The sequence below is a fragment of the Ruditapes philippinarum genome, unplaced genomic scaffold (assembly GCF_026571515.1).
Source record: "Ruditapes philippinarum isolate M1 unplaced genomic scaffold, ASM2657151v2 ctg6183_1_1_1_1, whole genome shotgun sequence".
NCBI lineage: Eukaryota > Metazoa > Mollusca > Bivalvia > Venerida > Veneridae > Ruditapes > Ruditapes philippinarum.
The window spans coordinates 50,454-61,076 of record NW_026866203.1 but is presented as its reverse complement, the minus strand read 5'-3'; the positions used below and the strand labels follow the sequence as shown (position 1 = coordinate 61,076).

Below are 10,623 nucleotides of genomic sequence, written 5' to 3'. Positions count from 1 at the left end.
GAAAAATTAAATTCAAAAATGGATCAGCAACCTTAAACCTTATTTACAACAATGGTACAAATACCTTAAAAAATTTCAAATTTTGTACATTTGCATTAAAATAACATTTCAAACAATTTTCATTCATTCAAAAGCCTTAAAACATTTTTGTTTTACATATAGTGAAATAAAACTATACAATGCAGTAATTAATTAAATCAATTATTTTTCCTGTCTTATATCCAGCTTATATGAACATTTTTAACTGCGAACAAATACGTTTCTTTACCAATATATCCATAATCCAAATACTGACTCTAGAAAGCCTTCAAATCATAAGATGTTAGAAAAACCCTTCAACTTTAATAGAATTAAAACTGAAAACGTAAAAGTGTGTGTTACCTCAATTGAAGTAAAAAAAATGAAATACAAAAAATCCCTCAAATACATTTATAACTGTACACAAATTTTTATACAAATAACATATACTTGCTAAAATAAAGTCAGTTCACATTTGTATTTAGAACTCTATTAATCTACAATCCACACAACTTTCAACTGTCAATGTTCAGTTACATTTCATAAGTAAAACAACTTCTACAATTGGTCGAATATAATCTGACAATTTTCCTTCTCTGTGAACGCGAATTTTCACTTTACGAACAAGTCCATCATCACTTGTATATGTTTCTAAGACACGTCCAATAGGCCAATCCATTCTGCCTGTCACTTGGTCTCTCATTACAACAATATCTCCTACTGCGATATTTTCTGACTTAGTGTTCCATTTTTGTCTTATTTGTAATGTATGTAAATAGTCGCGTTTCCATCTTTTCCAAAATGTATCAGCCAAATGTCGTACGCGTAACCATTGAGCTTTATACAAGTCTTTAGTGTTAAGAACTCTAGTCTCCTGAATGTCAGCACTCATTTTTTGTGTTAAAAGAGTATTTGGAGTAAGTATCTCTGGAATTTCCGAGTCGTATGAAACTGGAATTAGTGGTCTAGAATTCACAACAGCAGAGACTTCTGCCATAAATGTTACTAACATTTCATGCGTCAAATTATCAATTTTAACCAACATATTGTCTAAAATTCTTCTAACAGTCCCAATCATTCGTTCCCATGCGCCACCCATATGAGAACTGTGTGGTGAATTGAATAACCAAGTTGTTCCGGAATTCAATAAAAAACTTTTCAAAACTTGATCTTCTACATTTACTGCGTTGATTCCAGCATCTTCAGTTGCACCGACAAAATTGGTTCCCCTATCTGACCTGAACTGCTTTACTTTTCCTCTAATGGATATGAACCTTCTGAGAGCATTCAGAAATGACGAAGCGGACATGTCTTCAACTACTTCAATGTGTACCGCACGAATGCACAAACACGTGAATAAAATTGCCCAGCGTTTAATGTTTACTTTAGTGCTTCTTGTCTTACGAGTCACAACATAAAAAGGTCCGAACATATCTACGCCTACGTATGTAAAAGGTGGCGATTGCTCAATACGATCACTTGGTAGGTCAGCCATCTGTTGTCGTTCAAATTTACCACGATATCTTCGACAAAAAACACAGTCATGAATGAGACTTGAAACCAGTCGTTTAGAACCTATAATCCAAAAGCCTGCTGCACGTATAGCGCCTTCAGTGAAATGACGTCCCTGATGAAATACACTTTCATGGAAATGTCTTGTAAGTAGAGTAGCAATATGGTGTTTTCTGGGTATAATTACTGGATTTTTCTCTAGTGACTGTATAATGTTACAATTCTTCAAACGTCCACCTACTCGGAGAAGTCCATGTTCATCAATGTATGGGTTGAGCTTCAGAATGCTACTTCTTTTGGGCAAAGGTTTACCTTCAGCTAAACACTGGTGTTCTTCGGCATATGCATCTATCTGACATTCTCTTAGAATCAACCTTTTGGCTTCTTCTTGTTTATCGATCACGTCCTTGAGATTATGTTCATTTGTCATACATATTTTCTTCTTAAGTAATGCTATGGCTGTCACAAGTCTTTTCCATGATGAGAACCTTGTAAATCTTTGAGATCCAAGGTGTTTGAAACTTTTTACAACCGAAAGGTTAACATTTACTTCCTTTTTCACTTCCTTGTCTTCGTCCGGTTTGATTAATTCAAAATCTATTGTTTGTTGCTCAACATCACTGAACATGATCGAATCTGGCGGTCCATTTAGCCATTTACTTTCTTGTAGTTTGTCCGCTTGTATACCCCGTGTCCCTACATCTGCGGGATTCATCTGTGTAGACACGTATCTCCACTGTTCTGGAGAAGAATCTCTCTTAATAACTTCTACTCGATTGCTTACGTACCGAGTGAAACGTCTGGTGGAGTTATGAATATAACCGAGCACGATCTTACTATCTGTGTAATATCGAAAACAATCTATGGGTATGTCTATATTTACTTGTACTGTTCTTGCTACCTGTACTGCTAATACTGCTGCACACAACTCAAGTCTAGGCATGGTATGTCCACTTGATGGTGCTACCTTTGCTTTTCCTAAAATGAAGCAAGATGTGCGTGTCCAATTTTGGAAATGAACAACCATGTAAGCTACAGCGGCGATGGCAAGTTCTGAAGCATCACAAAATGTAAGTAAATTTACTTGTGAAGCTTCCTTCAGTGACGTTTTTGAATAACATCGTGGGATGTATATCTTGTTAAGATGTACTAAAGAGTCTTTCCATGCGTTCCATTCACCTATTCTAGTCATTGGTAATTGTTCATCCCAATCACTTGTCTCTGACTTCAACTTTCTAAGAATGATTTTTCCTTTTACACTTACTGGCGCTAAGAAGCCAATGGGGTCAAATATACTGTTCACTATCGATAGGACTCCGCGTCTTGTAAATGGTTTATTGTCAGCTACTACATCAAAAACAAACCTATCTTCACTCATATTCCACAAGAGTCCGAGACTTCTTTGTACAGGTAATGCTTCGTGTTTTAAATTAATGTCTTTCAGATCTTTGGAAAGCTCATCCGAATCAAATTCTGAAACTACTTTTGGACTGTTTGATGCTATTTTGTGTAACACTATGTTGCTTTCAGACATAACTTCTTGTGTTCTTTTGATAAGGCTAACAGCTTCATTTTCGTTTTGACGAGAGATCAAAGCATCATCGACATAAAAGTCTTTATATACGAAATTCTGAATTTCAGCATCTGCAGTTTCTACAGATTTCCTTAGGCAATATGTGGCAATTGCAGGTGACGGACTATTTCCAAACACATGTACTGTCATCCTGTATTCTATAAGAGGTTTATCTGGGTTGTTTCCTTCATGCCAGAAAAATCTTAGGTAATCCCGATGTTCCTCATGGACGCTAAAGCAATAAAACATCTGTTTTATATCGGCCATAATAGCAACTGGCATTTTTCGAAATCGCAGAAGTATTCCTAATAGATTGTTCGTTAAATCTGGACCAGGTAACAGTACTTTATTTAATGAAACATCTTTGTACACAGCTGACGAGTCAAACACACACCTTACTTGGTCTGGTTTATGTGGATGGTAAACGCCAAAAACTGGAAGATACCAACGTTCTTTGTCTAGATCTAATTTTGGAGCTATTTCCGCGTGACCATCATCAATTAACTTTCCCATGAAATCAAACACTTGAATTTGTTTAGTCGGATTTCTTGATAGATTTGCTGCAAAAAGTTTTGCTCTATGTAACGCATAATCAAAATTATTTGGTAAACGAGCTCTCTGTTGATGAAACGGAAGAGGTGCCGACCATTTATTGTCTACCTTTTTAACGTTGTTGTCCATGATGTCAATAAATTGCTTGTCGATCACTGAATATGCCAATTCTTCATCGTCACTGTACCTCCTAAAGATTTGGTCATCGGTACACTCTTTTACAAATTTAATGTTTGGACACGGTTCAAAATTAGATTCTCTACCATTTGACAAAAGAAAAAGTTTGTTAACTGTTACAATATTTGGCTTGTGGGTGCCAACACAAACTTCTCCTACAATGACCCATCCTAATGGAAGTTTTTGCGCATATGGAGATCCTTTTGGTCCAAACTTCTGGTCAAGAACATGATGTGCTTCAATTAAATCTCTTCCAATAAGAATACATATATCTGCTGCGTTTAGAGTAGGTATGTAATTGGCTATATGTGCGAGATGTGGATGATTTTGAGCCACTTCCGGTGTTGGAATTTCATGTCTTAGATCAGGAATGTCTTCACACTCTAATAGATTTTTCAATTCAAAAGTTTGTTGGCCACAATGCGATTGGATAACACAATCTGCAACTTTCCCATACTTCACCTTCTGTCCTGTACAACTATTTATTGTATATTCTATTTCAGTAGCTGGTAACTTTAGCCTTTCAAATACAACTGACTTTGCTAATGATCTATTGCTTTGGTCGTCTATAATGGCATAAGCTAACATTGACCTCTTTGACTCCTTACTTGATACCCGTACTAAACAAACTTTGGCACATGAGCGGCCGGAGAAGTTTTCATTTCCGCAAACTTCCATACACGATGTGGAAACTTTAATATTGTTATTTGAGTCAGCCTCCCCGCCATGATTCTGTAATTCACCAGCTTCAAAGTCTTTATGCATCAAAGTATTGTGCCTTTTCTTGCACTTACTACACGATATGTATTCTCTGCAGTTTTTTGACAAGTGATTTGCTTTAAAGCACTTAAAACATAATTTTTCATTAATTATATATTGCCTTCTATCATTGTATTGTTTGGCAAGAAATGTTCGACAATTTTCTAGATTGTGACTAGTTGATTTGTGTATAGGACAAAATGTACACGTTGTATCACCTTGATTGTTCACACGGCTTATTCCTAATTTAGTGTCCGTATTACTGTCTACATCAGTCTTCCTGTTCCATACAGCATTTTTCGACCTAGATTTTATATCTGGACTGGAAGTTTTTTGCAGATCGTTCAAAGGAGAAATGAGACTTGGGTCATTACGAATCTTTGCTTGTAGATGTAAGAAATTCACGAAGACGTCGAATGTTGGGTAAATTTGATCATGAAATTGTTTATGTCTACTTGCTTCGTAGATCCATTTCTCTTGTAGAAAGTGTGGAAGTTTACTCACAATTGGATTTACTCCTACACTAGTGTCAAAGTATGAGAGAGCTAGTGCGTAACTAGGATTTTGTTTTAATGCTTGAATTTCCCAGAGAATATCTGACAATTCATATAATTTTTCACTGTCTTTGGCCAAGATTTTAGGAAACCTATCAAGTTTTTGCAATATCGACTTGTGTACAATATCAACAGTTCCATATCGTTCATTCAATCTGTCCCACGTTCTTTCTAAACCTGTAATTGGGTCATGAGAATGCGCGGATCTAATATTTAAGGCATGTTTTTGTGAAATTGGTCCAAGCCATTTCACCAATAAATCCAATTCTTCATTTGGCGACACATCCATTTCTTGACATACACTAATGAAACTGTTTTTCCATGATTCATAATCTTCCGGTTTGTCGTTGTAGTGTGTCAGTCTTGACATAGTTAAATCTTTTCGTAATAAAAATTTGGTAACCTCCTGATTTATACCACCTGTGACTTGTGTTCCAACTTTTTGTGGCATGTTCTGTCTAATTTCACTTTTAACTTGTGTTTGTGTTGTTATAAATTTACTTGTTGGAATTTTAATTGAATCTACACTTTTACAATCATTAGAGTCATTTTCATCAACTTCTGCTTCAATTTCAGCAAACGCACATTGTTGTTTAACTAGATCAATGTCAATGTCAAGTGTTTCTTGTTGTCTTTTAACTGCGGCAGATTCAATGGCATGTTTTTCTTCCAATTCAGCTTTCTCTTTTCTTAATTTTGCTTCCATTTCAGCATAACGTAATTTTGCTTTAGCTGCTGCTACACGTGCTTTAGCTGATGATGTAGTTGAATGTTGTGAGACAACACTTCGAGCCGGTGAAAACAGTGAATTTCTTTTAATTTGATTCCATTGTGTTACTTTGTCTTTAAATTTTGTAACATCATGAACAAGTTTATCACGATCAGCAGTAAGTTCACTTAAGCGTTTCAAAGATTCATCAGTTTTTATAGTTTCCAAGTATTCTTTGAATATCTCACTTTCATTGTGAAAAGCATCCAATTTATCACTCAAATCTTTCTCAAGATTGTCAATGTCACATAAATAAATATCCACCTGTAGTAACTTCTCAATTGCTGCTGATTTTTCTTCAAAGTTTTTCTCCAATTTTTTAACCTTCTCGACATAGTTCGCCATAGCTTTTGAAGTCAATTTGCGTATTCTACCAGACATTTGATCGATTATTCTTGTGTCCCGAGCTGTTGATCATCTTCATGAGCCAGCTAATTTACTGTGATGACACGAAATAAAACGAAAAACGAATTGCCATCCAGATAACCATTTATTCACAGGCATGTAATATGTCTTTCTGCATGTGATGTTTGTTTGTGTGGTAAATTACTGTAAATAAAAGAAAAAAAATACATATAACTTCTTATTATTACAAAACAACGAGATTTCTAAATTGTATGAAAGAATATTATAAATGCGATATTACAGAGCAAACATTACGATATATTAGCATCGAACCCTCATAATATAATCTTTTAACATTAAGAATACGACATTACAATCATGTAGTCTCGATACAAAAATACAAGTACGAAAATTTTAGGTACGAAATTCGAGGAAACTTACAAAGTTTCTATTGCAAATAATACGAAGAATGCACACAAAATACGGCTATAAAATGACACATTATATGGTAAACTTCTAAATTAAACCATTAATGTTTATAAACTTACGCTGTGAGGCCATAAAAAGATCAAAACATTTGTTAATTTTCACGAGGAAAAAACGGCATGGCTTTAAACGAAAATTTCTTTTAAACGAAAAGTAACGAAAAGAATCAGTGGAAAGTAATAAACGGAAAGTTCCATTACAATTTATAACCTGAACAGGTTGATATATTTCATATCGATGGCTTGCTTTATATCGAAGACATAACAATTTGGTGGCCGTCTCGCTATAAAGCAAACCACGATTCTGAAAACATAATTGTTTGGTCGCTATCTCAAAAATAGCAAATAGGCGAATATAAAATAGCAATCATACAAAATAGATAGTAGTATGACGCATATTTATATAACTTTTATCCCACCAAAATATGACGAAACAATACTTGCTGTCCCATGTGGCAACGTTATGTACACAAACGAATCTGAGTGAAATTAAGCAAATAGTTAAAGACTGAATGAACAGTCCGTTATTTGTTCTTGTTCATATTGATTTGAAGGGTTTGAAATATTAGATAGTCCTGGATTATCAAATATGACAAGGTGTACACATGAGCTTTAACATGTAGAAATATTACGTAAAAATATTCTGTATTAAGTTTATATAAAAATATAGAACTGCTTATGAAGACTCCATAATGTGGTTGCGTGAATCTGTACATGATAAATATTTATAAATTTATCAAGGACCACTTTATCATTAACTGTAAAAATGACCTACTCAAGTCCATTTTTATTATTAATCGATAACTTGTGGGATGATTTATTGTCTTTTTCAGGATTTCTTTTCATGCGCATTTAACCCTCTCTTTCTTCTGCTTAGATGCTTTCAGTTATTTACCAAACTTTCAATTAATTGTATGAGTTGACTGTTTTGATATTCCTGCAAATATCATTATAAAAAATTATGGCAGAGTTTTACTAATTTTATAAGTTTTCTAAAGATAATATGTAATGCCGTATTTCAGCACTTTAATCAGGACGTTTACCAGGCAAATGTACCCGAAGTTATTCTTGTAAGGTTTGTAAATGTGAAGTAAAGTTTAAATTGGTTGACTTCATACATGATTTTGGAATCATTATCAGATACTTCGACGCATAACATCGTTTACACAATTACACAAATCACGAGCTTAATTAGAAACTCTAATCTATATTACATTACATATCACCTACCCTTGTAATGGCGGTATTGCTACTTTAGTGCATGCCTGTTGCAAGAGATACGAGTAGGTCGTACTGGCAGTCATGATGTATTTAAAATTATAACTCTATATTTAGAATATACCGATGTAAAGAAATCAATCAATGTGAAACACAAAATAGTTTAAAATTAACATTATGAAGATAAGTACTTTTTCACGAAGTATTGAAAAATACCAATAGGACTTATCCACTAATAAGCAATCACAAAATAAGCAAACATCACGAAAAATTAATACTATCCTAAAAACAATGATCAGGACGACAACCCTGATACAAATATATATGGAATCAATTCTTCCAAACAAGAGAAACCTATGAGATATTCATTTACTTCTGCTGACAGAGTAATAGTGTTAAGGGTATAATGTATACGATATAAATGTAAGAAGCTTGACTGATTGGATAGTATATGGAAAGTAAAAATGAGTGTTTTTTTAATCCTTCATCGGTCAAATGTTACTTTATGTAAAAAGGTTGAAGGTAAGTATTTGTTCCATATAACTCATGTGTCATTTTAATATCTGTAGAGTTGATTTCAAATTAATTATACAGTTTATCGTTTTGGCATGTTTTTATAAAAGAAAATGTACGCCTAAATAACAATATATTTTAAAAAAATGAAAGGAAGAACAATAGCTGCTGCTCAAGTTAGTTTGACCAAATTATGATGAAAAAACTCAAATAAAATTGCGGTAATCGAGAAACAAGAGTAACAGAAAATACAAGTGTGTTCTTACCATGCAAAATTTCAAAATATGGCTTATGAAAAATTCTTTGTATGACTTCGACAACAACTATCATAACGACTGCAGCAACGGTGCCTGCTACGAATATGACTGCGAATACGACAGTAAGACATCAACAGCGACTTTAACGAAATAGTTATATAATCACTAATCAATAATAAGGCCCAAGTGATTTATTACAATGCATTTGAACGATAAAATATTATTCTACTTTAATGCAAAAGAATTATTATCTGTGTCCATTCAAACATACAAAAATAGTTCAGGTTTTTGAATACAAAAAAGTTAAATCTCTACGATTTTATTCAAGAAGAGAGCATATATACGAAAAACACATTGTTGCAACAATCTGGGAGTATAAAATAGCATAATTTATTTGTTACCCTGAATATACCAAGTTACGACACAAATTAACATACACAATAATACGATAATACTATTTTTTGGGAAGGTCTGAAAACCAGATATATGTAATAACACGCTCGTCTATTTTCCGCTTCGTTAGGTAAATGATGCTTGCAAATCAATTTTAAAACAAAACTTATAGCGAACTTGCAACTCGAAGCGGGCCAGAATTGTTATAAAGTTTTGTTGATACAAAGCAGGTGTCATATCATTTCGATTTAATAAATATTTTCTTGAAAAATAAACATCTCTGATTTATGAAATTTTTTACATGATGCAAAATTATATTTTTTAGTTAATGGTCAACTCTGAAACTTATCAAAATTGACAACCTGGAAGATCTAATTGATTACAAACAAATTGTTAGATATTAAAACTGACGGGGTTTTGCTACTTTTTGACTTTCTTACAATGCTACACACAATTTCATTAATTAAATCTTACTAACAGTTACGTAGCTGAAGAATTGTTTCAAATTGTCGTTTTTGAATAAACTCACGGTAACGAAATCTCTATCTTTATTACACTTTAGCCCGAAAACAAATGGATTATAGTCAAATTTTTACAAAAGAACTTGAGGAAGGAACCTACTTACGTCTAAGAATATATTTCGTATAATACATCGGTACTCTGAACTATAAATGAAAAGTTGAACTGTCTGTATGACGGTATTATAGGGTATTGAAACATTTTTTGAAACTTAAAAATTGTAACTTCAGTGTGTGTTCCGTTATCAATTTTGCGAAACGTGCAATCTGTCAAGTTATCATTGCAATGAATTAAACATATTTTATCTAATTCAAATGTCCATAATCTTCGAGGGGAGCTTATCACCGGTGAGTCATTATTTAGTTAATAGAGAAAAAACGGTAATTTCCATACTGAATTCTCACACAGTTATCTTCCTTAGATCAACTTTACAAACATTGATGTCTTTGCATCAATATAATGAAACATCTAATTCCATAGAAAATAGCAATCTTCATAAAAATCAAACCATGATATGGACCGTGAACAAATAAGTGAAAAATTCAGATATGATATAGTTTGAATGACATAGTTATTTCGCTAGAGGATTGTTTAATTCCAAACATATGAATACATTTCAAATATTTTGTCAGGTTTTGCGAAAATCCTTCAAAACCGTCAGTTTATTTGACATGCTAACGATGTTTAAGTAATTTTCGTATTTGAGATATTAGATCATAGCCTTTAACTTACAAATAAACCTTTAGAAAAAAGTGACGTATCTCTTGAGTGCATTGATATGTTTACAGTACCTTAAAGGGTATTTATCCATAATGGAAGGTTTGTCCAGCCCGCGTCATTGCTAATTGTACTTTTTGTTTGTACTACAAGTAATATTTCTATTCTTTATACTTCTTGTGTGACTGCCATTAAGGCACATCTCATAAGATATTCGGACACAGCTTATAAAATATGGGCAAACATATAAGCTGATATATTA

General features: G+C 33.3%; 1 protein-coding gene across 1 annotated transcript; it reads right to left on the bottom strand.

Annotated features, from left to right (window-relative positions):
* Nucleotides 1-547: 547 nt before the first annotated feature.
* On the bottom strand, nucleotides 548-6,948 carry LOC132731684 (uncharacterized). The gene is made up of 2 exons (XM_060717897.1): nucleotides 6,808-6,948; nucleotides 548-6,463 (listed from the first exon to the last, which is right to left on the bottom strand). Exon 2 carries the CDS (start codon nucleotides 6,293-6,295, stop codon nucleotides 548-550), a length of 5,748 nt encoding a protein of 1,915 aa, XP_060573880.1. The 5' UTR covers nucleotides 6,296-6,463; nucleotides 6,808-6,948.
* Between the last annotated feature and the right edge of the window lie 3,675 nt (nucleotides 6,949-10,623).